General features: G+C 59.1%; 1 protein-coding gene across 2 annotated transcripts; it reads left to right on the forward strand.

The window, feature by feature from the left end:
• The first annotated feature begins 4,558 nt into the window (after positions 1-4,558).
• On the forward strand, positions 4,559-20,403 carry CYP26B1 (cytochrome P450 family 26 subfamily B member 1). 2 transcript variants are annotated; one of them, XM_065891338.1, is made up of 6 exons: positions 4,559-4,762; positions 8,252-8,476; positions 17,238-17,513; positions 17,772-17,927; positions 19,351-19,635; positions 20,001-20,403. In XM_065891338.1, the coding sequence occupies exons 1-6, from the start codon at positions 4,559-4,561 to the stop codon at positions 20,391-20,393; spliced, it is 1,539 nt and encodes a 512-aa protein (XP_065747410.1). In that variant the 3' UTR covers positions 20,394-20,403. The 2 variants fall into 2 exon arrangements, with proteins under 2 accessions (XP_065747410.1, XP_065747411.1); XM_065891339.1 differs by lacking the exon at positions 8,252-8,476 and having other exon boundaries at positions 20,001-20,393.
• Positions 20,404-26,976: the final 6,573 nt, after the last annotated feature.

The following is a 26,976-nucleotide window of genomic DNA, read 5'->3' on the forward strand; positions in this document are numbered from 1 at the left end:
AAGACATTTGTTGGCCCTACAGGGCTGCACACATGTAAGGGATTTGGCAAGTGCAATGTCTTTATTCCGTTGGACATAGAAAGGCTGGGATACTCCTGGGGAGCTCTGTGCCTCTATGAGGAGCAGATTTGTTCTTGTTGATGGGTGTTTCCTGAGCCCGGGAAGAGGGCACAGAGGCTGTGCCTTGCCCCACTGGCTACATATTCCAAGAGTGTCTCATACCTGCCCTCTGTATTCTCCCAGCCCCTCTGCCAAGCATTGCAAAATTCATCCAGGCAGAGCTCCACTTGAACCAGCATTCCCATGACTGATCCCCCAGTCTGTTCTGACTGATTTCAAGGTAACTGTAAGGCTACAGGGACATGGGAGGCAAGCTGTGAACCAAGGCTTCAGAGCACTTCAGGCAATAGCTGAAGCCCCATGGAAAAAGGTTGTAGTTGGAGCAGGGGGTGGGAGGGAGATATTCTGTCCTACAGTCCAGTTCTGCTCCCAGAGCCTCACAGGTTGAGCTGTGCCCCATCTCTGGGGAGTCCACAAGGGGCCAGACATACTCCTCTCGCCAAAGGTAGGGTTGGATGATGCTTGAGAAGACTGGGGTTCAGTCTGGGGTCAGGGACAGGGTCACTCTATGACCAGGATTAAGGGTCAACCTGGGATTAGGCTCAGGGGTCTGTTTTAGGTCAGGGTTAGGGGTCAGACTGAGGTCTGGATCAGGGCTTGGTCTGGGACCAAAGTCGGAAGTCCAAGTGAAGCGGATGAAGGAATGTCCTCGGATGGAATCTGACTGGTGAAGCTGGTTGCTGACCCTTCTCTGTCCTAGCCCCACTCAACAAGGCTGCTCCACAGCCCTACGATTCCTACTCTCCTCAGCACCTCCGGCAATGCAGAGAATTACAATACCATGGCTTCTTTTCTTTTTTTTTTTTTTCTTAAGTACTCTTTGGGATTTGAGAAGAGAGATGGTTCCAATCAGGAAATCCAGCGACTACTGCTGTGAAGCCATGCTGTCCCTATGGACATTCCCCAGGACTCCACTTGGTGGCTGGGCCATAAGAACTCAGAATGACTCCCCCAGGGCCCCTCCCAACTCCCACCTGAACAGGAAGAGAGGATGAAAGTGCCCAAAAGCCAACAGTGAAGTAGGAGCAGGGGAGGGGAAGACGATGGTTCGTGGAGACTTCTGGGGCTGTGATCCCTGCAGAGCAGACACCTCCTGTGGTCTCTTGAGGTTGGAGGCTGGTGTTGTGTGAATTTGTTGACAATGATTCTCTAAGTATACGTGCCTGCATCTTCCTGTGTGTGTGTGTGTGTGTGTGTGTGTGCTTGTGCGCGCCCATGCCCTCTCAGTATTTGCCTGTGCATCTGTTTGCATCTCTATAAGGCTGTGTGTCCATCCATTCAGAGGTTGATGTCTCCACACATGGGTTCCCCAGGGTCACCTTGCCTATTCTGCCATCCCAGAGGAGTGCTGTGTCTGGGGGTCAGGCTATATTCTTAGGGCTCTTCAAAACAGCAGAGCCTCAACAATCTCCCCCAGCCCCACTCCTGCCCACTTTCACCCACCACCCCCCAGCAAAGGGAACGGTGTGGTTTTGGTCTCGTGGCCCCTGGGTACCCAATCCAGAGTTGATTGTCCTGTGAAACCTCCCTGTTGTGAGGATGTGCCCCAGCTCTCTATTTCTGGGGTCACGGTGGTTCTGACAGGGACTTTGTGAGGGTCTGGGCCCCAAGCCGCCTGAGGTGGAAGTCTGAGGGCACTGAAGCAGGAGTGGAGCCACTTAGGAGCCTGCAAGCAGGCCCTTTAGGGCTGATCTTCCCTGTGAATGGAGACAGAGGGAAGGGGGGGGGGGAGCAGGAATTGCCTCCCCCTGGATCTGTAGTGCTAAAACTGTCCACCAGGTGGGGTTCCAGGGCAGAGAGTGAGAGCCGAGATGACCCAGCGCTAGAAGCAAGAGAGCTTTTAAATCTCCGCCCGCCACATCAACCTCGGAAGGGCTCACACGGGGAGGGACAGCACAGATGCTCGCCCCTTAGACACATACACGTTCTTTTCTGGTGAACTCTAAAATAGAACTCGTATTGGATGCAGGGGAGGTGTTAAAAGGGGAATCTAATTTCGTTTACACACACGCCATCCTAACTGAAGGTTGGGTCTTCTGTTCTGGGAGTGCAAGAGTGAACGACGGAGAAAAGGGGGCTGGGGGAAAACAGGACGCGCGGGAGAGGGCGAGCCAGGCACCAGCTAGACCGTGTCGGGGTTGGCACGCATAGCTCCATGTATCACAGACACGCAGGAGGACAGCCCAGATGACAGACGAATGCACGACGCACAGACACACATACAGCACCAGAGAGAACACACAAACCCGCAGACACGCCACACAGCTCCACAGACGTCGGGCCGACCCGGGGACACACTCGCGCGCGCACACAGTTGCGGCCCCGGGCCACACGCACACCTCGCACAGGCACGCGCGCTGGGCCCTCAGCGGCCGGCTGGGAGAAGGTGGCCGCGCTCACCTGGCGTGTTTATTTGCTAATTTATCAATGAACGTTTGTACCCGACACCTCCCGCCTCCGGGTGCAGGGGCCGCAGCATTTGTCCTCTTCTCGGGACATTCACCGGACCAGCATCGGGGTTCCTCCGACGCAGTGGGGGGGGGGGCGGAGGGGACTACAAATTAGGGGGTCTCGAGGTGTCCGAAAGGAAGGCTGCGGCGTCAGCTGCCCGGGACGCGCACGGGGAGAGGGGAACTTCGGGGTCCTGTAGGGTAAGAGACGTATGGGGGGGGGAAGGGACCTTGGCCTCCAAGGTTTGAGGATGCCCAGAGCCGGGATGGAGGACCCCCCGGCTAGGAGAGAGTGGGAGTGGCAAATGAGAGGATTGAGGGGTTTCGGGAGATAGGAGCCAGCGGGGTCCCGCGGGATAGGAGCTGGAGACCCTAAGCACAGGTTTAGGGGCCTTTGGCGCCTCTCAGTCGAGGGGCAGTCCGCCTGAGACCTCAGCTGCTGGGGCGACAGCCCACGCGGGACTGCCTGGGATGCGGGAAGGGGGCCGGGGCCCGACAGGGAGGAAAAGAGGGAGGGAAGTAGCCTAGCAGCCAAGCGGGCACCGTGCGAGCGCACACCGTGTGTGTGTGTGTGTGTGTGTGTGTGTGTGTGTGTGTGTGGGTGTGTGTGTCTCATCTCGTCCGTCTGTAGGTGCCGGGCTCAGCGAGACGCCGGCGAGAAGGAAGAAGAGGCGAGAGGTGAACTGAGTTTGATCCTGCGGCGGCTACAAGTGGGTCCGGGGCGGGCGGCGGGCTGCGGGCTGCGGGCGGCCTGGGCGGGGCTGGAGGCCGGCGGGCGCTCACACGCTCCGGCCGCCGGCCTCTCACCACGCCTCCGGCTTCGAGAGCGCGGCGGAGGTGGGGGTGGGGGTGGGGGTGGGAGTGGGGGGTGCTGGCGGAGCGCCCACGGCGCAGCCTCCCGGCTCTATATAAACACGCGCATCGCCTGGCTCTCAGAGGCACAAATTCACATTGAGAGAAGCTTTTAAAACCATCAGCCCTGAAATCCTGCCTCCTGCTTTTTCCCTTCTTTCATTCCTTTTGCCTTCCTTTCTCCCCCCACCCCACCCCCCTTTCTTCTCCCAGCAGCAACTCCTGAGCCGAGAGACTGCGTCCCGGGACGGACTGCCTTTTCTTAATTGATACAATAGCCCAGCTCGGGTTTTCACCTCCTCCCCCAACCCCACCCCGCCTCACCCCTCCCGCCAGCCGCCGCCGCCGCCGCCCCAGCGCCCGCCCGGGGCTCTGTCGCCGGCTGCGTCCCGTCCGGGCCGCGGTCCGCCGGCTCCGCACCCGCGCCCGCCGCGCCGCCTCGCCCGCCGCGCCCGCCTCGGGGGTGCAGCGGCGGCTCTGGGGCTCCGGCGCGCCGCCCAGGGCAGCCCAGGGGCGCTGGGCTCGGCCTCTCCACTCGCCTCAGCCGGGGAGCCTTCCCTCTCGCACCCAAAGTTTCTGGGTTCGTTGGAATTTGGGGATTCAGGATTTTTTCCTTTTTTTTTAACCTAGGAATCTGAGGGGAAAACTTTTGACAAATCGATCGCACTTTCTCTCCGCTAGTTCTCTGTCCCCCCCTCTTCCCCCCCCCCCCCAGCAGGGGAAGGGGCTTACGAGAGAGGCTCCCGCTGGACAAAGTTTTCCAAAGTTTTCCGAGTGTGATGGTTGCGGGGAGAGCTAATCCACCAGCTTGATTCACGGCTTCGTCTCATCACCCCTCCAGCAGCCCCTAAGTCCGCTATAAGGGAACAAACAAACAAACAAACAAACAAAGTTACACTCCGAGTCGCCTCGTGTCTCCTCTCTCTCTTCTTTTAGGCGATTTCCCCCCACTGTCTCCGCTCCCTTCGCAGCCTCCACTTCCCTTCCCTTGGCTCCTTGCTCCTTTTCTGTTTCGGCCGGAGGTGCCAGGACCCCCGGCGGCAGCCTCCCCTCCCCCGCCGCTCCCGTCCCTTCTCGTCTGGCCCTCCCCTCCCCCGCCGCGGCCAGCACAGCCAATCCCCCGAGCGGCCGCCAACATGCTCTTTGAAGGCTTGGAGCTGGTGTCGGCGCTGGCCACCCTCGCCGCGTGCCTGGTGTCGGTGACGCTGCTGCTGGCCGTGTCGCAGCAGCTGTGGCAGCTGCGCTGGGCTGCCACCCGCGACAAAAGCTGCAAGCTGCCCATCCCTAAGGGCTCCATGGGCTTCCCGCTCATCGGAGAGACCGGCCACTGGCTGCTACAGGTAAGGGCGCTCTAGCTCCGTTGCTCTCCAGGGTCCGCTAGCGGCGAGCACCAGGCGGATGGAGCCGCGGGCCGGCCAGGGGGCGCCGGGAGCCTGAAGGCACGGGTCCCCGCCCCGCCCCTTCCCTCCTCTCTGCCTGAGCCGCCCGGGCTTCCCCTGCCCGCCTGCGGAGTGGTTCCGAGCCCGCTGGCGCCGGGTGCGCAGGTTCAAGGGGCTGGTAAGAGAGGTTCCCGAATCCGAGAGGGCTCCCAAGACCGACTTTTTCCAGTCGCGAGCGACTCAACAGGGGTGCGTCGAGCGTCATGGGGGCTCCCCGCGCAGCGCGAGCCGGAGGGGGCATCCAGTCGTGAGCCGCTTTCGCCTCCCCTTCGCGCTCCAGGCCCCAGTCACCGTCGACTTCCCGGGCTTTGGCGGTGTCACTGGGACCCGAAAACTGAGTCAGGGAAAGAAAGAGTGGGCCAGCGGCAGCCAGGATTGCCCCTTTAAGACCCGGGCTGTGTTCCCGCCGCGTCACCGGCCACGCCAGGTACTATAGCCCCGTTCTATGGTCTGAGAAAGTGTGTGTGTTTTGTGGTGGGGGAGGAAGGAGGTAACCCAAGGAAAATGAGAAGCCTGAGACCCGAGGTTTCTCGGCTTTCGGAGAAAAGGGTCTATTTACTTACTGGGTGGGGACAGTTGAGCAGGGGAGAGTAACTTGGGAGAGGTGTGTGTGAGACCCATAGAGTGCGTTTGTGTTTGTTGTGAGACGCCACACAACCCGCACTGCTGGTGATAATGGGGGTGGGCGCGTCGGGGACCAGACCCAGGTAGGTAATGGGGAGATTAACCTGGAATTAACATCCTCAAGTGCTAGATAATCGCTTTTGCAATTCGATACACAGCAGGTTTTTCTTTGGGGGGGAGTCCTCTGGGTTAACCGCGGAAGGTGTGTTGTGTGGGCGTGTGCACGCGTGTTTGTCCGGCAGATGCTGTTAGGAGTTAGCAGAAGGTAGGCTGTACTGAAACAGTCTCGGCCCGGGAAAGCGGAGGCGGGAGGTGAACGCAGAGACCTGTGAGTTTAGAAGTGCGAAAGCTTGGCTTGAAATTAACAGACGCGTGTAATCCGCGTGCACACACACATACACCCTGCGCAGCCCCGCCCCGCGCCAACTGACAGCAGAGCTGGGGCGGGAGGGGCACGCGAGGTTCCTCTGCCCTGCGGTTTTCCCAAGTCCCGGTATCAGCCCATCTCTTTGGGGGCCTATTCGTGCAACAAGGTGGGGTTCACTTCAACCAATGGGACCTCCCCCCGCCCCGCTGCCGTAAAGAAATCCCCAGAGCCTCTCCCGTGCCAACACACTTAAAGGGTTAACTGCGGCGGTGGTCTAGGCTTTTGGCCGAGAATTTAGGAAATAAAATATATTCACAGGGGCGTCGGCCCCTGCCGTATTAGAGCCAATTTGCAGAATTCGCGGTCTGTCACCGCCCCCCCTTCCTCACCGCCCCTACCCCACCTCCGCCACCAACGTCCCCTGACCTTTTCTCCGAATCCCACAAGGGCTTCTGGGGCTCCGCGTCCGACCCGCACGTAAGATGGGGAGGGGGAAGCAGGCCTACGCCACCCAATCTGTTCGCCCCCGGGGCCCTTGACTCTGAGGTGAGAAGGAAATGGGAGATGAGTGTAGAGAAGCACTGAAGGGGTTAATGGGAGCCCTCTGAATCCCAGCTTTATTTTTTCGGAGTCATTTATCAGATTTTACGGGGGGACCTCCAAGGGCTCTCCGTTTCCACCGTGCGCCATCTAAACAGAGCCCAGGGCTAAAAATACAACATTTTTGTATAAATTGGACTCGCGGCTCGAGCGGCCGCCCCTATGAAAGTCCTCTTTGTGAAGACCGTGGAAACGGCGCACAAATAACTCTTTATTAATGCCACAAAAAACGCACCTTAATTATAGTTAGGCAGATCAGAGGCGGGGGAGGGGGTGCCGCGGGAGAAAGGCGGCGGCGACCTCGGAAAATTCACAACCCAACTTTTGTGTCGAAAGAAAAGAAAAACAGAGGAAACGCAGGAGAGGAGAGTCAGACGTAGTGAGAGAGACCGGTACAGCAGACCGAGGGAGGGAACCCCGCTCTCTGCCCCCTTTTGTCGCACCTCCACCCTCGCCTTGATTTCTCTTAAAGGGGTAGACGCCGTCTAGAACCGCGGCAGGGTGGCGGGAGTTCTCCCCAACCCGCCAACCTGGGAGTGGGGCGGTGTCCCCCGCGGCCCAGTCCCCCTCCTGGAGGCGCGGGCGCTCCGAGCTCGCTCCCTGTCGCGCGCCCGGGCCGGAGGCACACGTGGAAAAGTGATTAGGGCTCCGGGTTCTGCAGAGTCACTTTTCGGCAGGGCTGGGGTGTGTACACATCTAACTGGCGAATGCTTTTCCGTGGAAGAAGGGAAAGTGAGGAGGGGGACCAACCCGGGAAAAGAGGAAGCGGAGTGTCCCTTCGGGGAGTGCATGACCCCACAGGTCTGGAGCCGGCATCCGCACGTCTGCAGGCGGGCAGGCGGGCAGGCGGGACGGCCTGACAGGTGGCGCCCCTCCCCTTCTCACCGGCTGTTGCCCTGGCCGGAGAAGGGTTAATGCAGGGTGGGGTGGCGAGCTACTTCGTCAAAGGTGAGCGGGACGCCCCTGCTCCCGCCCTTCGGAGGTCCCCTCTGTTTCCGGTACCCGCGTGGGGCCGACACAGCCAGCTCCTACGAGCGCCGGGCCCGGGCCGGGGCCTGGCTCCACTCTGCTCGCGCTGCCGCCACCGGGGATCCGGTTACCTGAGACGGCGGCCCCGCCCAGCCCTACCCCGCCCATCGGGAAGCGCCTTCCTCTGCTCTCGCGTCCCAAACTCCAGGGCGACGACGAAAGTCCTCCTCAGTTATTTCCAGGGCGTATTGCATTAGGAAAATCGCGGCTGCCGGCCCATGACTCGACCCTGCGGAGCCCTCAGAGGGCCGCCGTGTCCCTTCGTGGCCCACACCAGCGAACGAAGGAAACCCCAACCCCCATCTGTAGTGATTGCCTCCGGGCACCGACCGCTCGCCGCTATAAATAATCTTTGGCCTGCGGCCACCCCGCAGGGTCTCGCCAGCCCGTGGCCGGGAGCCTGGAAATATTTATTCCGAGAGTCTCCCGAGCGCGAGGCGGGGGAAGTGGGAGGCGGAGGTTCTAGCTTCTGGTCCTGCAGTCCAGGATATCTTTTCCCTCCCGCAAGTCATTACTAAAAAACAACCCCCCGGGGGGTTGCCCTGGGCCTCTCGCCCCCTTGCTTTATTGATTATCCTCTAGGCCCCAGTTCCTATGCATGCTGCGAAAAATAAAACCTACGTGCGTGCATGCGTGTGTGGGGGGGGGTAGGGGACTGGTGCCCCGGGTGGGATCCTCCGCCCCTCCCCCGCGGGCCCTCGAGGCTGGGCCTCCCTGGTGTCCCATCTGGAGATGTGGGCCCTGAGAAAGTTTTTGCGTGGCACCCGCAGGGTTCTGGCTTCCAGTCGTCGCGGAGGGAGAAGTATGGCAACGTGTTCAAGACGCACTTGCTCGGGCGGCCGCTGATCCGCGTGACGGGCGCGGAGAATGTACGCAAGATCCTCATGGGCGAGCACCACCTCGTGAGCACCGAGTGGCCACGTAGCACACGCATGCTGCTGGGCCCGAACACGGTGGCCAACTCCATCGGCGATATCCACCGCAACAAGCGCAAGGTAAGAACTCTAGGCCAAGAGCCCCGCAACCGTGCTCTGATCTTCTTCTCTCGTGCACCTCCCTCGGGGTAAGGAGTTCTCGGAGACTCGGGGACGTTCCTACCAGAATCCGCGCCCCCATTTGCACACCATGTGGGAGGATCCCGAAGCTCCCTGCCTAGACGGCTGCGATCCCAGATCCAGGGCCTGTACAGGCCTCTTCCGGGTCTGCCCTCTTGGTAAGCCACCAAGCCGTTGCGCACTGCCAGGCCCAACGGGTGGCTAATTGGGGGTTGGTTTGGACAACTTGAACATGCGGCGACAGGGGCGTCCAACGCCTGTCAACGTCGTGTTCCACAAACCTGGAAAAAAGAGAGGGCGGACGGTGGCCAGCGCTCCTCCTTTTCGTCCCCTGGAATTCCGAGGACTGTTGACGGATCGTTCTAAAATCACACCTAGCTTCCCGGCCACAGGTTGCTTAAGGGCGACGCGGGCAGGCGCGGGGACTGGGGGCACCTTGTGGGCAGAGGTTGCTGGGCCTTGCTTGGGAGGGGTGAGGTGAAATTTGGGCCACTGCGCGCACCGGTCTGGACAGAGGGGGAAGGGCGAGGGGTGGGAGAACTTCGGCGAGCCGAGGCGCGGCGGGGAATCAAAGCGCACCTACCCCCTCCCATAAAGAGGAAGAGAAAGTGGGTCTTTATCCTGTGGATTTCCCGAGCGCCTGGAAGAGGCGCGGAGGAGGCGAGCCAGCGCGCAAGGGGCAAGCCTCCCCGCCCCCTCCCAGGGCAGCGCCGCCGCTGCGGCTCAGAGCGCGGGCGGCACGTGCTGTTTGAACTGCAGTAACCCGAAAGCTGAGCCGCCGGCGGGCGGGGCGCCGGCCCGCCGGCTTAAAGCGGCCGCGACCGGGGTGCGGGGGTGGGGAGGGGCAGCGCTGCACGACCTCCCTCCCTTCACTTTTTCCATTGGGTCAGAGGACTCACCCAGTTTGAAACCTAAAGGAAAGGGAGAGGCAGCCTCTGATCTCCGGGAAAAGTGGCAGAGCCTGGGAGACAGGAGAGGGCCATGGTGGGGCACACCCCTCCTCCGGACGTCTGTGTGTGAACAGGGGAGTTCATCCTGTAGAATCTGTCGTCTTCCGAACTGCCTGCGAAGAGTAGTTCTCCGGAACAGATAAAAGGAGGAAAAATCAGAGGGAACTGGTCAGCACGTACACCACCCCCACCCCCACCCCCCCGCTAAAGCACGTATTTCAGGGGCTGGGAAAGGGGCTCTTGAAGTGGTCTTCCCATCTGCTTCACTAGAGCAGGAAGCAGCTAACAGAGCCCGGGGTCAGATGGGAGGGTTCTTGGGAGTGGCTGGGAGGGGGCCCGTAGGCTCAAGAATGGGGGCTCTTCAAATATGCCGAACACTCCTTTTTTTCTTAGTCTTTGTGACTCCACCAAAAGCGTATTTCAAAGAGTTAGGAGAGAGCCTGAGCCTCAGAAACCCAGCTCCAAAGAATGTGGCTGCTTTCTCATTTTATCTTTATAAAGACTTTGACAAGAACGCAACTACTGTCCCTTTCTCACAGAAGAGGAGCCCGAGGCTTGGAGAGATTGAGGGACTTGAACCAGGTCGGAAAAGGAAGAAAAGGCAGGGCAGGGCCTGCAACACGGGCATCCATGGGAAGAGTTGTTTCTAAGCCACCAAGTAGAGCCCTCCTCAGCCCTGCCCACCTGGGGCTGCCAGAAGCTGAGGGTCAGGGTGGAGGTGGGGAGGGAGTGCTGGGGGGAAGAAGGCTTGGTCAGGACCTGAATGTGAGACCCTGGGGGTGCAGAGGGCTTTGGGGAGAGGCTGTTGCCCTGCAGTTCCCTGCACCCTCTGCCTGACTTGGCTTTGGGCCTCCAGGTGGGGAGGGCCCTCCTGGAAAGCTCCAAGGTTTTGGCTTACATCATCCATTTGGGAGGAAGTAGGGGGGCACAGATGAATGCTGCTGGAGGAATACACAGGGGAGGAAGCTGGAGTGAGGGACAGGGTGAGGGGGTGGGACCTGGGTGGGGCCAGAAAGGAGGACCACAGATGAGGCATAGATAGTCTCTCTCTTTCAGGCACCCTTGCCCTCTAGCACCTTGCGGATAAGGGAGCAGCCAGAAACCAGCTCAGCCTGATAGAGGCTTGGGAACCCAAAGCAGGGTTTCTGTGTGCTAGTTGTGTGCTTGCTATGTGGCATGTGTGTGGGTCCTATGTTAAATGGGCAGATGAAAATATCCTTCCCCCGCCAAATCTCTAATCGATGTTCCATAAACTTAAGTTTACTAAGTAGCAGGCCTTAGATTAGATACAAGCATAGAAGCTAGAAACTTGGTCCTTGCCCTTAAGAAGTAGAATCTAGCTGGAGAGATGAGAAGAGAGTACTCAGAGGCACACAGGTTGGTCCTGGAGAGAATGGCCAGTCTGCTGGACCCAATGCCCAGTGGACCCAACTTGGCCAGGGTGGGGACTGCCCTGTGCCACTCACACTGCCTTAGCCAGCCCACGCTGCAAGCAGGGACCTGGCTGGAGAGCGGGCTGCTGGGCCAGGCCCAGCCTGGTTAGGATGTACTCGCAGGAAGTGGGGGCCAGGTGTGCTGAGGCCCTGCTGGCGGGGAGCTAGGACCGTCACTATTTCCACTGGGGCTGCTACCCCACCCCTTCTCTGGAGGTCTGACCAGGTGTGCTGGGAAAGGGGTTCCTCACAGCCACCACTGCACTCCAGGTGTTTGTCCAGTCTGCCCTGGTGGTCTAGGGCCAAGAGGGAGGGGTAGGGTTGCCAGGGAGAACGTCCAGAATACCTCGCCCAATCTAACAGAATCCTCTCTGGAAGCCAGGCCTGTGTCCCTATAGCTGCGACCTCAGATTCTGTCCCTCGTCCTTTGTTACCCCTTCCCTACCTGGGGCCAGGAGGTCTCTGGTTCATGGGGGAGGGACTGCATCTCTCTTTGTATGCAAAGAAGCTGGGAATTGCCCTGGAAGGGTGGATGGAGTCTGATAGGGAAGATGGGGCGGGAGGGTTACCAGAGAAGGGGGGTGGTTGTCATGGGTAGTTCTGGAAGCATCCAGTGCCCAACCCCACACACCAGGATCAGGCATTTCCTCTTTTCCTCTGGAGATAGGGCTGGGCCTCTTTGCACCAAAGGGCCAGCATCTTCGGGGCATTTCAGGCAGTGGCCTTGAGATTCTGTCAGAGAACTTGGAGTGCATCCCAAGGATGAACTTAGCTTTGGAACTCTGGACTGGAGAGACCCTAGGAGTGGTCTTCTTGCCCCTCCTACCCTGACCCCTGGCGTCAGGGACTTCTGTGCCCGTGGCTGAGGTGGGGATAGGAATTAAGAAGCCTGGCCTGCCCACCCACTGATCCTCACTGACTTGGCCTTTGGGCCCCGTCCTGGCTCGGGGAGGAGCTCAGGCTCAGGGTTACCGCACTCGCCTCAGAAATCCTCTGTAGGCTTGGGTTTGTGTCGGGATGGAGAGGCCAGGAGGTGCCTCAGCAAGAGGGCAGAGCCAAGAGGGCCCATGGTCATGGGGTCCTGGGGGAGGCTGGCTCAGACTGGCTCCAGGTGGCCTTTGAACCACTGCACAGCCTCTGGCTTCAAAGTCATGTCTGCCAGGCTCAGCTCAGGGCAGAAGTTTCCACCTGTGTGGGATGGGAAGGCAGTGGCATGGCCAGGCAGCCCTGCCACTGGGAGCTCTGTCCCCACCCCCTGGCAGAGGCACGGAGCCTTTGTGCTGTCAGCGGAGGTCCTTCACCAAAAATTACTGTAGCATCAGGGGCTGCTGAGGGGGCAGGTGGCAGGAGCGGATGTCTCTGAAGGTCAGCGGGGGAGGGTGCCCACGGCCAGCCACCAGGGCGCCTGGGAGTGGGCTCCTCCCTCTGCGTGCCCTTGTGTCAGGCAGGGGTGAGTGGTGTGGGCCCTCCCTTTCACCCCCCTCCGCGTCCTTTTCCCAGGGCAGGGTGGGGTCCAAGGCTGTGATGCTGTGATGCTCGCTCTCCCAGCCTTGGGAGACAGTTGTGGCCTTGGCTGGAAGTGGGGAGGCTTGGCTGGGGTCTGCTCTGGCCCTGATCCCTCTAAGCCAGTTGTATCTGTTCCAGGTTCCTGGGGCTGAAGGGCAGGGCGGGTGTGCCTCCAGGGGCTGACAGAGTAGCCGAAACAGCTGGCCTTACCCTCAGAATAAATTTGGGCCCTAGAGGAGCGTCCCCTTCTAGCTCTTAGATACATCAAGAGCCCCCAGGACTGGTGGAGGGTGGCTCAGCGGGGTTTGGGTTGGTGGGAGGCAGGGTGTTCAGGGACCCTGGTGAGTGTGGCCAGTTGTGCCCCAGACTGTGACCTTGGGAAAGCCCTTCCTTCTTCGGGCCTCAGCTTTCTCAGGGGGTTTTTCTATGCTTGGAGGAGGGATAGGAGGGTCTGGACAGAACTCAGAGCCCGGCAGGTATGTGGCAAGTGCTGCTCTCTCCCCTCGTCCACAGTGTGCTTTTGTTGTGTGTAGAAGAGTTGGGGGGACAGTCAGAGCCGGACTCGAGCTGGGGACAGATACTCTGCCCACAGATGCTAGGGACCCAGAAGGGGCATACCCAGGCTGGGGGATCTGGCCAGCCTCTCCCAGTCAGAGGGGCTGAGTGGGGACTGGCTCGGGAGGCAGCCAGGGTGGAGTGGAGGTCCAGTGGAAATGCCAGGCAGCTGAGGGATGACGTCCTTTCTTGTCCTCCCCCTACTTGAGCATAAAGTACGCACCTTGGCCTCACCCCTGCGCTGTTCGGACAGCTGCCTCTGCGGCTGCCCGCCCTCTGTTATTCTTTCCACTCCTCAGGCCGCGGCCCTGGTGGCTTGGCGGGGTGGCCTGCCTAGGCCCCCACCCTCCCGGGCAGCTGCCTCCATTCCTCCCAGTCTGAGTCACTGGACCGGGGAGTGGGTCCCCTCTCTGGCTCTTCCTGCTTCTGAGGCTGCCCATCCTTCTCTCCATCCATCCACAGCTGCCAGTTGAGAAGGGGAGGTTATCGGGCTGAGCGGGTTAGCGTGCAGGGTCATGGGGGTCCAGTGAGCGACTCCCCTCCCAGGGGCGCTGGCTAAGAGGCAGGAGTGGGGAGGGAGGCCTGGGGGTGTGGGGGAGACATTTGTAGGAACAATTATATGGAGTTTGAGCCTTGACAAGCCCCCTGGTGGTTCCCCCGACCCTGGTTATGGATTCAGCTTTTATTACACAGGGAGAGCGAGAACCCAGGATGTGGGCTCTTGAGCCAACTGCATTGTTGGGAAAACCCATAGAGGTTGGGGGAGGGTTTCCAAGCACATCCTTCAAGGCCAGAGCCCGTCCTGGTCGGGGTATGTGCCTGGAGTTCCCAGGTCTCCCGTGCACTTCCGCCCTGCTCTCCCCAGTGCCAACCCTGATGGGATGTCCATACCTGCTTCTCCCTGTGCAGGGCTCTGCCCGAGCCAGGCTGGTTCCCGGTGACCTTTGTCCAGCATTCTTGGCTCACTTGTGGGAATTCCAAGGGAAGCCCCAGAGGGAAACAAAGCAGCCCTGGCTCCTGCTGCAACTGCGGTCAGGGCGTGGGCTCTGGGGCCTCTGGGAACCCTTCCCCTCTTCACGATGAGCTGCTCCGCCGGTGCCTTCACCTGTGCCCAAGTACTGACCCTGATCGCCCCCACGTGCCCAGGCCTTCCTGTGCCCTGGGCAGCACCTCCGCCTCCTCCTGGCCTTTGTGGTGGGCGGTGGTTTCTGGACTGCCCTGGCTTTGGGAAGTGCCCACGTTGTTAACCCTGGGCACGGTCCCAGGGATGAGGCCCTGGAGTTTCCCGGCGCCTGGGAGGCTCTGATGCCTGTGGAACAGCTGAGTGGGAGGCAGGGGCATGGACTTGGTGACCACCGAGCAAAGCCCCTTGAGCCTGGAGTGCCCGCAATCTGCCTTTGCTCGGCTTCTCATCTGGGTGGTTTCTCCACCTCTGGGGGCCTCTGAGGAGAATCATGGGACAGCCAGGAGGAAAGGGACCCCAGAGCATCCAGTTAGACTCCTTTCTGGGTCAAGGTAAGAGCCCTGGTCGTGGCTGAAATTCTTTCAGAAGCCCCACCCTGGGGGGCCTGCAGGTGCAGGCTTTCCTGCAGTCATTTCAGCTCCTGACCTTGCTCAGGGCCCCTTCCCACCTAGAGGTCAGGTGTGGAACCCCTGCCCTTGGAATCGCTCTGCCCGGTCCCAGGTCCCCTTGGGTCCTTCCTGCTCTCCGTGGCCCCCAAGGCTGGAGAAGGAGCGATTCAGCCGGCCATCGCTAGAGGGCGCAGGGAATGTAACCTTTGGGACAGACGGGGCAAGGCTTGTCCCTGGGTCCTGTCTGGCCACTCCCCGGGGTGCAGTGGGGTCCCTCAGAGCTCCGCCTTTGGTAACCTTGGGATGGCCCTTCCTGAGCCACCGTAGCGCATACGAGGTGTGTGAGTGGGGACCTGGCAGGCACTTACACCAGGTGACTGTTGCCGTGCCAGATTCTGGGCTTCTTTGAGGGGATAGCGTCTACTTAGGGACACACAGATACTGGTGTTCGTGTGATCTGTGCATTGAAAGGGACCACAGAGATCACCTGGTTCAACCTTACCAATTTACAGATGAGGAAACCATGAGGCCGCAAGGTGACTTGGCCATGATCCCACAGTAAGTTGGTGGATGATCCGGGAATAAAACTCGGGTTTCTGGGTGCCCAGACTGCCTTTTCCCACCACCCACTGCATCTTCGGAGCCTAGCTGGCTTTGACTTCGGCTGGTCCTGGTCGGCATGGGCCTCTGCTTGATTCCCCCTCCACATGCCCACCTTTGGGTCCAGGTGTCCTGTGTGCTGGGGGCCCTGACCAGCCCCTGCTACGTTCCCTCCAGGGCAGTGCCCTTGACTCTGCCCTAGGTTGGCTGGCTTTGGCCAGACATGGCCCCCCTGCCCCTGCCTGCCCTACCTCCAGCCTCCCCACCGACACCTGGCAGCCATTATCATCCTGCATCCCTCGTGAGCCTGCTTGGCTCCCACGGACCACTTACCGCTCCTTCTGTGGGCTCTTTGCTGTTTCATAAGGGCCCCTAGCAGGCCAGTGATGGGCTCTGGGGCAGGGCCCCACTCCTACCCGTAAAACTCCTAGACCAAGAGTGGAACCTGGCATCCTAAGGACACTAGGGTCCAGGGGGGTGGGGCTGAGGCAGAGAGCACCCTGGCGGGAGGTGGCCCTGGAAATTCCCGGGGCCCTCACAGCTGAGCAAGGTGTGAGTGACCTGGCCAGGCCTGGGCTGCCCCTGGCCATCTCCCCTCATCCTTCTACATTTCAGCCGTCCCTTAGCAGCAGGGGCAGCCCCAGACAGTGCTGGCTTTTCTGCCCCTCACCGGCCTCCTTCCCTCCCTCCCTCTGCCCACCGGGAATTTCGGAATGAAAGTGCTATTGTGAACGCCTGGCTGGGCCACTGAAGGGCCAGCACTGTTATTTCTGCAAACCAGCCCTCCCATTAGCCATGCAGGGCTGAGGCCAGGAAAATGTTACCTTTTCCTCCTTGAGCTGACTGCAGGGGAAATTCTCACATTTACAGTTTGTGCGGTGGTTGTGTTTGGGGGCAGGAGGGGAGGGTGGGCGCGTGTGTGTGGTTTGCGTGGGGTTGATGGGGGTGCGGCTAGAGGAGTACTTGTCTCCTTCCTCTGCGCTGCCCGCCCCCCCCCGACCCTCGACTTCACCGGTGAACTTTCCCTTGGCCCCGGAGGGGGCACCCCCTTCTGCTCTGGACTCTGGGGGTCGGGGCTAAGCATGGTTGGTTGCCCGTGTGACCCACCGGCCAACAGTAAATAAACTAACATCTTACCCTCTGCTGTACACCCCGGGCAGCAGCGTGAAACTATGCGCAGGGGCATCTGGGTGAGGAGGGGGCAGGGAGGCTGAGGAACTTGCTCAGGAATCAGGAGGATAGCAAGCGAGGGAGGTGGAAACAGGGACTCACTGGCTACTTAAAATGGACCGGGAAGATGTGGGAAATTAAAAGGCCTTCTGTTTGGCTTTCTGATCTTTTGAGGTGGGAAGTCTTGCCCCCATCCCCGTGCCTCCAGACCCGGCCACACTGAAGACATTTGGATGGCACAGTTAACAAACCCCCTACGATCTCTACCCAGTAGTTATTTCCCAGGGAGTGAGAGCAGTCTTGGGTCTCAGGAAGTCCTGCTTGCAGTCTAGCCTTGGACTTTCTTGCTCTCCCATCAGTGGAGTAAAAGAGCCACTTACTGCTTTCCACCTCTTCCTTGTCCAGTCCATTCACCTGTGTTCTGTTCCTCCTGGGCACGTCTGCCCCGTGGCCTGGGCATTCGGGAATGGCCCCTGCAGTGGAGGGGCAGCCTCCCCTCCAGCCCTGCCCAGCGCCCTCTTGTGTTGTCCCCCACTCTGGTATGGCCACATCGCCTGCAGACCTGTTGGCAGCTGGACTGCCCAGTCCCCGGGCTTTGCCATTATTTGGAGCACATGATTTTCTGGGGTTTCAGAAAGGAATGCCAGCTCAGGTCACCCTGTGAGTGATGTTGAATGTCCCGACTTTATGAACTATGTTTTAATCCCGTCCTTCCCCTGCCTCCCCTCCACGACGTGGGCAGTAGGAGGGGGGTTCAGAGTAGAGGAGCCAGCAGAGGGACTGTGTCCGGAGACGGCAAGTCTTGAGCTTGGCCAGGGTAAGGACCTGGAGTTTTCCCTGATCACGGTCGTGGGAACGGTGCTTCAGCTGGGCCGAGCGGGCAGGCCAGAGTCCATCTGACCCTCTGCCTTCCAGGTCTTCTCCAAGATCTTCAGCCACGAGGCCCTGGAGAGCTACCTGCCCAAGATCCAGCTGGTGATCCAGGACACACTACGTGCCTGGAGCAGCCACCCCGAGGCCATCAACGTGTACCAGGAGGCACAGAAGCTCACCTTCCGCATGGCCATCCGAGTGCTGCTGGGCTTCAGCATCCCCGAGGAGGACCTCGGGCACCTCTTTGAAGTCTACCAGCAGTTTGTGGAGAACGTCTTCTCCCTGCCTGTCGACTTGCCCTTTAGTGGCTACCGGCGGGTGAGCACCCAGGGCCTGGGAGGAGAGGAGATGGGCATCCGTGAGCCCACCCTGAGGGAGGGGCGGCTGAATGCTAAGATGGTCACTGGTCACACAGACAGAGGGGAGGTTTCAGTTGGAGCCTTCACCCAGGGTCACTGCTGCTTAGATGGGAGCTCTCAGAAAAGTCCCCACCCTGCCCTGCCCGGCCTTGGGAGGAGGCCCTCAGTGACCCTGCCCTTCCCCTTGGGTAACCAGATGGCCTCCTCCCCGCCTCAGGGCATTCAGGCACGACAGACCCTACAGAAGGGCCTGGAAAAGGCGATCCGGGAGAAGCTGCAGTGCACGCAGGGCAAGGACTACTCAGATGCGCTGGACATCCTCATCGAGAGCAGCAAGGAGCACGGGGAGGAGATGACCATGCAGGAGCTGAAGGTGGGGCACCCCTCCCCAGCCACCTCAGGCAGCACAAACGCCTGCGCTCCGTGCTGGGGCTGCTCAGGGTGGGAGCACCCACACGGACGGGGCCGCCCCTGCCCTCCCCATGGCTTGCTCTGCACTCAGTCCTGGTGGTGAGTGGTCCTCACAGCAGCTGGGCCCCACTGTCTCCATCCCACCCACAGTCCCATCTACCATGTTGGAAAAGATACCGAAAACTGGTTCTTAGTAACCCTGAACAGACACGGCGTCCGCAGCGTCGTTGACCCCCTCACTCTCCCCAGCCAGCCCCCCACCCCAGTATTCACTATTTCAGTGCATTTCTTGGTCACAGTAGCCCTAGGAGGTCACCTAGGGGAATGCAGGCCCAGAAGGAGAAGCCACTTGCAGGAGGGCAGCCTCAGCCCTTGGGGAAGAGCAGCCTTTTCAAGTGGGTGGCACTTGACACTCTCCCAGCCTGCCTGGCACTGGCGATGCCCCGTTGGGCTGCTGGCCCCAAGACTGTCCACACTGGGCTCCAAGAAGGGCTTCCTGCCTGCCCTTTCTTAGGGTGGATGTTCCACCTGAGGAGGGAGCATTAGTTCATCCTCGTCTAGACTCTGCCACTCTCGTGCTTGCCAGGTGCCTGTGGACACTTCACTGCCGACTGCTCTGTCCCTGCTGTCTCTGCTTCCCTGTATTCTAGCTCCAGTTTTTTTTTTTCCTCATGAGCCAGGAAGGAGCCCCAAAGACTTTCCCATTTCATAAGAAGTTTTGTGACTTGTAGGTGGTGCCATGGCAAGTAAAGGACCTGCTCTTTCACTCCCCTCTCTGGGCTCAGCATCCACATTTGTAAAATGCAGGGCTTGGAACAAGATAACTTGGTGGGGCCTTTCTGTGGGGCTACTGCTCCCCAGAGGACCCTGGAGGGGCCCTAAGTCTTCTGGGGACCACCTTCCCTCAGCCTTCTCACTGCAGTTCCATCCCAGGTCCTCGTGGGTATGACCCCAGACTGCTTTCCCAACCCCTCAGCTCTCTTGACCACCTACCAGACGTCCTCCTGCGGAGGGAGGAAGGAGCTGGGGCTGCCAGTCTGGAGGCCCAGGTTGAGACCCCGCACCTCACCCCCACTCGCCCGCACAGTGCCTGCTCCTTGGGATTTGCTCTCTTTCTGCTGTGAGCTCACTGCGCTCATTAGGGCTGCTGAGGCCGGCCCTGGAATGCGGCAGTGAGTAAGAAGCAGCCCTTCCCCAGGGGACTGGACCCGTGACCTCTGTTCATCGTGGCCCAAATGGCTCAGCAACGTGAGGCTCAGAGGAAGCAGCGGGGCCCAGCTAGATAACCCTGGGGCCTGGGGGGACACCGGCAGAGAGGGGTTGCCCCCAGGCTGGGGCCACCAGGCCGAACCCAGGTTGCAAGCGGTGCTTCTTTGCTGCTGCAGGACGGGACGCTGGAGCTCATCTTTGCCGCCTACGCCACCACCGCCAGCGCCAGCACCTCGCTCATCATGCAGCTGCTGAAGCACCCGGCCGTGCTGGAGAAGCTGCGGGAGGAGCTGCGGGCCCAGGGCATCCTGCACAGTGGCGGCTGCCCCTGCGAGGGCACGCTGCGCCTCAGCACGCTCAGTGGGCTGCACTACCTGGACTGCGTCATCAAGGAGGTCATGCGCCTGTTCACGCCCGTCTCCGGTGGCTACCGCACTGTGCTGCAGACCTTCGAGCTCGACGTGAGGCTGGGCCCATGGGCTGTGGCGTGGGGGGTTGGCCGATGGGAAAGACCAGCTCCCTGTGGGGTACCTCAGCCTCATGGGGAGACGGTGCTTGCTTTCAGGGAGCTTTCAGGCTGACGGGAGGGACCCAGATGCTGGGTCAGATGCAGCCCAGCTGGGTGTGCTGTGAAGCTGCATGGGGACATCTATAAGTAGATGGACTGACGTGCCAAAAGGGGAGGCTGGCCAGGCCCCCTGGGACCACAGTGGGGTGCCTCCAGGAACATCTGGGTGGGGGCTGGCAGGCAGAAGGTCCTGGGTCCTCTCAGACCTCCTCTGGTTCTCACCACGGCATCCCACCCCTGCCCCCGCCTTGCCTCCAGGGTTTTCAGATCCCCAAAGGCTGGAGTGTCATGTACAGCATCCGGGACACACATGACACGGCGCCCGTGTTCAAGGACGTGAACGTCTTCGACCCTGATCGCTTCGGTCAGGCGCGGAGCGAGGACAAGGATGGCCGCTTCCATTACCTCCCTTTCGGTGGTGGTGTCCGGACCTGCCTGGGCAAGCACCTGGCCAAGCTGTTCCTGAAAGTGCTGGCGGTGGAGCTGGCCAGCACCAGCCGCTTCGAGCTGGCCACCCGGACCTTCCCCCGCATCACCTTGGTCCCCGTCCTGCACCCGGTGGATGGCCTCAGTGTCAAGTTCTTTGGCCTGGACTCCAACCAGAACAAGATCCTGCCAGAGACGGAGGCCATGCTGAGCGCCACGGTCTAGGGCGCCAGGCCTCGGGGCGGGAGGCGATGGAAGGGTAGAAACCTGTGTGTGGGAGGGGGCTGGAGCCCAGGGAAGAGGAAGGGCCCCCCAGGCCTTGCCCGCCCCTCTTCCCCTCCCTGGCAAACCTGCCCCAAGTCAAAAGGGCTCTCGGGGGTCGGGCGTTCCCCCTGGCCCCTCCTTCTCTCTAGTCTCTCCAGTCCCCAACAGCTTAGCTCCCCCGGGAAAGGGCCTGGCCCCCCGCCCCCACTGCCCATCACAGTGTTAGATGTCAGCTGTGCTGCAGCCTTTGCCTGTGATGTTCTGAACTGGTCTCTCCCCTCCCTTTTCTTTCGGACTCTTTTCATGTGAGGTCAGGTGGTTGATGTGGGGGGAGGGAGGAAAAGAGGTGCCCCCTTCGGCCCTCTCTTCAGCACTCCTTCCCCTCCTGCCTCGGCTCAGATGGGACGAGTGCCCCTCCCGGTGTGGCCACCAGTGCCCGCGGGGAACAGCATCCTGGGTAATAGAACACCAGTCACCCTTGGCAGGGTGGGGCCAGGCTGTAACCAGCCTGGAGGCCCACCCCTTGCCGTTTTGGACATTTGAAATTACCTATTGCTGCTACTTTTTCTCTCTTCTGACCTTAGGGCAAAGGAGCCCCAGGCCCTGTCCTCCCAGCCTCCTCCCTGGTGGCCCTGGGCACGTGCACTGACACCCGCACCTTTCTGCCAGGCAGCCTGGAGCCCACCCTGCTCCCTGTTACACATACACCCAAGGCCCTCGGCTCATGGATGGCCTTCCCCCCACCCCCATATTTATTCACTAATATAACCGAATCTTGGTGTTACTGGGACTGGAACAAGTATCTCCTCCATCCCCTGGCCTCCATCCCAGCCGTCCCCCGCAGGACTTCTGCAAGTGACCCAGCCACCCCCCCCCACCCCCCGCTGGCCTAGGGTCGAGCAGCTCCCCCAGGTGCCAGACCTTCTGTGGGTTCAACCTCAGAGCCTCACTCCCGAGGTGAAATCCAGCACATCTGCCTTTGTCCCCTGGCGGGGATGGGGAAACGGCCCACAGCCTCCCTCCTTGCTCTGTCAGAAACCTTGATCACCGGGGGTTTGGAGGCTGCTGCCGTGTCCCACTTGGTCACTCTTCACCCCAGTGCCCCCCACTCTGGCTAGTGAGTATAGGGAAGGATACGGGTTCTTTCTTCTGACGGGGAGCCAGGGCCTCCGTCGTCCCTGCCTCAACCCTCACCCTTTGCCCTTTGCCCTTGGAAAGGTGTCCTTGAAGTCCCTTCCCCCCTCTATGCCACTGTCTGCTTAGCCCAGCTCAGGGGTGCGGGGACCAGGTGAAAGCAAGGGGAGGTGAGTGCAGAAGGCAGCCCTTCCTCAGAGCTGACTCAGGCCCTCTGCTTGGTCTTGAGGCAGCTGAGGAGGGCGCTGCAGCGAGAGCTAAGGAGGAGGGTACGTGTGATTTGTCAGAAGTGATTTGGTTGAAAACCGGCTGGTCAGGGGATGAAAGAAGAGCAGCTCCTGCCACTGGCATTTTGAGTGTTGGCAATTAGGGATGCCTCCCGGGGATGGTTTGGGGCCTTTGGTGAGTCTCTAAGTGATTTTGTCTGTTTTCAAGTTTTTCTTTGCTTTTTGTGTTTCTCCGTTGGCTTTTGTTGTTATAAAAGCGGTGAATCCGCTTTAGGAGAAAATCAAAAACACACAGAAGAAGAATGCGGGACGCGGATTCCCCGGTCGCCTCTCCGTAGCAGTGGCCCGTGTGAGCAGCTCAGTGGCACCCCCAGTGGTGTTCAGTGGGCAGGCGGCAGCCCCCGGCTCCCGCCCCCATGCACACCTGCCTTGTGGTGGGCTTTACAGGAATGGCTCGTGCCTGCGGACTGTTCTGTCACCTTCATTCTCAAGTCTTTCATTTGGTTCCTACCTTTCCACTGTTAAAAGGCAAGTGCGGCACAGACGTTATTGGCAAAAATTGACATCAATAAAATGAGTAATATCTCTCAATCTCCCCCACCGCACCGCCCCATTCTGAAAAACAGGCAAAAATGTGTAAAGACTCATCAAAGCTTGAAAACAGCTGCATGGTGCACCAGAATCTGTTACCTACAAAAAAGCCCGGTGTCTGGAAGGTTCATGCTCCTCTCAGCTGACCCAGCTTGCCCTGAACCAAATGTCTTTGACTAAATATTGAGGATTGCAGTAAGTGCAGCTTCAGACAGGAAGCCTGCCAGGCCTGGCCCCCGGCGAGGGGCAGGGAGCTGGAAGGCTGCGGGAGACCTCAGTGGCCTTTGGTTTGGGTGACCAGCCTGGGAGGGGCAGAGAAGGCAAGGCCGAGGGGGATCCCTGTGAGGGAGGGAAGAAGGATCATTTGCCCCGCTGGGTCTCAAAGGCAATAAGAAGGGAACTGAAGAAAGCTCTTGACTGGCTGACAGGAGGGTTCCAATGTTGAGACTCACCCGTGTCTCCTCTTTACATCCATCCGTGTCTGTGTGCTAGTGTGTAGGTTTTATAGAGGTAGCATCAGATGGGCGATGTGTTCTTACTTAACCATTCCTACTATTGTAACTTGACATGAAAAAGACAAAACCCCACAAAACTCTTCCCGCCATGGGCTTGCAGATTGAAGCACTTTCAATGTTGGGCGCTGGCATTTGTGTTCTGATCACCATCCTGACCCTGCCCAGATCGCTATAATATAATTTTATACACAAAACTTGTTTTTTCATAAATGTTATAATTTTGTGTCTGTCTTTATAAACTATTATAAGTACTATTTTTGTTATAATTCAAAATAGATATTTAGTATAAAGTTTCTGCTGTTAAATATTTGTTATTTAGTAAAATATGAAGTTTTTCCTCTATTGTAAACATGGTTCAAAATGTTAATATGTTTTTATCACAGTTGTTTTAATATTGAAAAAGCACTTGTGTGTTCTGTTTTGATATGAAACTGGTACCGTGTGAGTGTTTTTGCTGTCGTGGTTTTAATCTGTATATAATATTCCATGTTGCATATTAAAAAAAGTTGTGCATTTTGTGATTTTGGAAATACTCAATGTGGCTCTTTTATAGGCTTCTATAATAAACCTTGAGGACTCACCCTCGTTTGGCTGTCTGGTCTCTGCCTTCCCAGCTCCCTGAAAGGATCCTCCCGTCCACCCACCTTCCCTTCAACAACACCCAGTCCCACCTGTCAGGCAGGAAGTTCTTCCCCGCAGTGTTTGCCCTGAGGGGCCAGCCCCCATTCCCTGCATGAAAGCACACAGAGGTCCCGTGACTGTATCCTGTGAGCGGTAGGTTCCCTGTGGAGGGGAGGATGTACCTGGAGGGCCACTGTCCCCAGAGACCTGTTGCAGCATGGGGCAGCTGGGGGCCGCGTCCCTGGCCATGTGGCCGGGCCTGGCTGGACCAGGTGTCTCGGTCCTGGACGTGGCAACCAGAGCACTGCAGAGTCCATCTTGTTCACACGAGTGAGGACACGGATGTCCACAGCCACGTGGCACACGTGAGCCACGAGAGCAGAATCCAGTTCTCCCGACTCCCAGCCTCATGCGCCGTGAGGCACTTCTCAGAGCCTGTTTCATGGGTGCTGCAGGAGCAAATGGATTCTGGGATCGAATCAGTCTGGGGAAGGGCTTAAACAGCGCTGGGCAGATTCCTTCACTGCGGGACTGCTCAGGACCTTGAGCCTGGGGTTGGGCATGCTGAGGGACTGAACGGTGTAGAGCTCAGAGGTTGCAGGGCTCCCCGAGCCCACTTGACGACGGAAACCATGTCCTCTTTGCCCATTCTCGCACTCTGTGAAAAGCTGCTCTGCTACCTGATGTCCCGGAAGCCCATAGGTGACCCAGCGAAGGGCGTCGTCCACTGCCAGACAAGGAACGTCCAGGGCGGTCCCCAGAACTTAGGGTGGGGAAGGAGGGCAGTGAGTGGCAGAGCCGTGGCTCTTGGAGCTGCACCAGGAACTGGGGGGTCCGGCCCTGGCAAGGGGAAGGCCTCACAATGCCCAGGCCAGTCCCAGCCCCTGTCTTACCAGGTCCCCTCCCCAAGTCCCCACTGAGCCAGCCTGAAAAAGCCCATTTTGTGGCTGAAAAAGCCCATTTTGTGGCTCCAGTGTTTCTTTTTGATACACTGTCAGACCCAGCCTCGACCCAGATACATCCCAGGACACAGGGCCTCTCTCAAAGAGCCTGGCACCCAGAGGGGCATCACCATCATCTCCTGAACAGTGCCACCGGGTGGTCTGCTCAACCTGTCCTTTTCCCTGTGCCATCTTTCTGCCTCACCTGACCCTTCCCAGCGCAGGTCTCCGCTCCCCGAGCCTTAATCTCCACCCTGGGGAGGGGAGAGCAAGATGATCTCCTGTTTTGCATCAGATGAAACAGAGTCTCAGCATAGCAGACACCTTCTCACAGTCACACAGAAGCAGAGGCTGGTCCTGGTCCAGAACGGGGGCCACCAGCCCTGCACAGCACATGCCCCACCAAGGGGGATCCCTCCAATGGAGGTCTGCAGGGTCAACGAGAAGCAGCAACGGACAGCCCCAGCTTCCACTGGGAAATGTGCCAGTGGAAGGTAGTAGTTTTTCAGAGTGTAAATTCCATCTCTCCCAGTGGAATGTCCTGTGTGGCAGCAGAGGTGAAGGAAGCGTGGTCCTTGGGCTGCCCTTGGTCTGACCGCCCTGCCATGGGGTGGGAGGGCCCAGCCGGGCGGGTGGCTGGCTTGTCATCACCCAGTCTGTCCTTGCCTCTCCCCCGTAGGCCCAGCGGGTCGGTGACGTCCCCCACACGGCTGCCTGCCCTCGGGATCTCCTGGCCTGGAAGGAGAACACAGGCCGCTGTGGACAGACCGACACGGCCGCTGTTTGTCCAGGGGCTGGGGCGCCAGTTTGGAGGGAACTCACAGACCGCACATTCTGCCGCCTCCCAACACTTTTCCAAAACAGCCTGGCCTTGGCTGGGCCTGGCTGCCTGGGGTGGTCGGGGGCTGGGAGCCAGGAACAAGGCAGGGGAAAGCAGGGCCTCAGGGCCAGCAGAGTGAGGTGACCAGGTGAGAGCAGAGACAGCACTCTGCCAGAGTCAGCCTTGTCAGTTCTGATGAGCCTTGGTGAGGAAAGAGAGAGAGGGAGGAGGACTGCGTGTATCTGGGTTGGGGGCTAAAGGAAAAACAAACCTGACTTGCCGAGTCCTCGGGCTGAGCCAGCCAGGCTCGTTCCTCACAGAGGCTCTAGAGCACTGATCATGGTGTGGAGACGGTGATGGCGAAGCAGCAGCAGGCTGGGACTCGGCTTCAGTTCTTCATCTCCCGCCCCACTTCCCTTTCACCAGATTGGTCTGCCCCAAGGTTTGGCCTCCACTGGCCTCACCCACCCCCAGGGACTGTGGCCTCCCAGGACACACTTATTCCAGGCCCAGCAACCTTGACCTTCCTGTAAGGAGAATGCCTCCCCTCAACCCCCCAAGCCCTGGTGTCTAGGACTTAGGTTCCCTCCAATTGATACCCCATTCTGTACAGCAGACGAGTGACAGGTGAGCCCACAAAGACTTCCATGGGAGTGTGGCACTGTGACACCACCCTTGGAAGCAGCTGGGCCTGCCCTGGGGGCTGTCGCAGGCACAGTAGGGGTTCCTTGGCTGGCGGTAGCCACGTGGCCGGATTGCTGGCCCACGTGAGGGCATCAGGCTCCCTGGGAGTGAACGTAGGTGGTCTGGGAAGCAGATGTGCCTGGGCAGGGCCTACCTACTTGGCTACAGTCCCCTCCTTCCTGGCTTGTTGGCACCCAGAAAAGCCCTTCTTGCCTTGCCTGGTGTAGACTTGACTTTTGTTTTTTAGACTTGTCATTTTGGTAAGTCCTTCTTTCTCACAGCTTCTTCTTCTGGGACTCAGGCTTAGATTCCCTCTGGGTGTAATGTTTTGTAGAACACATTGTCAGTGGTGCCCCCAGAGGTATGCAGCCAAGAATGCATCACTCTGAGCCCATAACTGCAGCAGTCATATGGCAACCCCCGGCAAGGACTCTGATTGGTCCAATTTGAGTCACACGTGGGAAGGAGGATGGCTACCTCTGATTGGTTGCCCTGGGGTGGGGGCACAGAGGTGACCTATGATTGGCAGCCCAAGGAGGAGATGTGAGGGAATTGTTGGAGGGGACAGATGGAAGTGAAGTTTACCCTAGAACCAGCCAAGGAGGGAGGGAAAGAAACTAGCAATATGGGAGAAGATTGGGGCTGCTGAAGTGATGTGCCAGGAGGGTAGAAGGAGGATGGATGATGAATGATATTTCAAGAGAAGAGAAGGTCTTAAGTGGAAGACGTGGCCACTTCTGGTGAGGATGTTTGCATTACTATGATGTCAACTCTTCCTCCATCAGAGTAATATCTGCCATGCTTCCAAGGGCTTTGTGTGACTGTGCATGTGTGTGCTTTATTTTGAAATAATTATAGAGTCACAGGAAGTTGCAAAGATAGTACAAGAGAGGTCCCATGTACCTTTCATCCAGTTTCTCCCAATGGCTTCTTACATAATTATAGTACAATATCAAAACAAGAAAATTGACACTGGCACAATGTTTATGTATAGTTTGATGCCATTTTATC

Source organism: Phocoena phocoena, chromosome 14, assembly GCF_963924675.1.
Source record: "Phocoena phocoena chromosome 14, mPhoPho1.1, whole genome shotgun sequence".
NCBI lineage: Eukaryota > Metazoa > Chordata > Mammalia > Artiodactyla > Phocoenidae > Phocoena > Phocoena phocoena.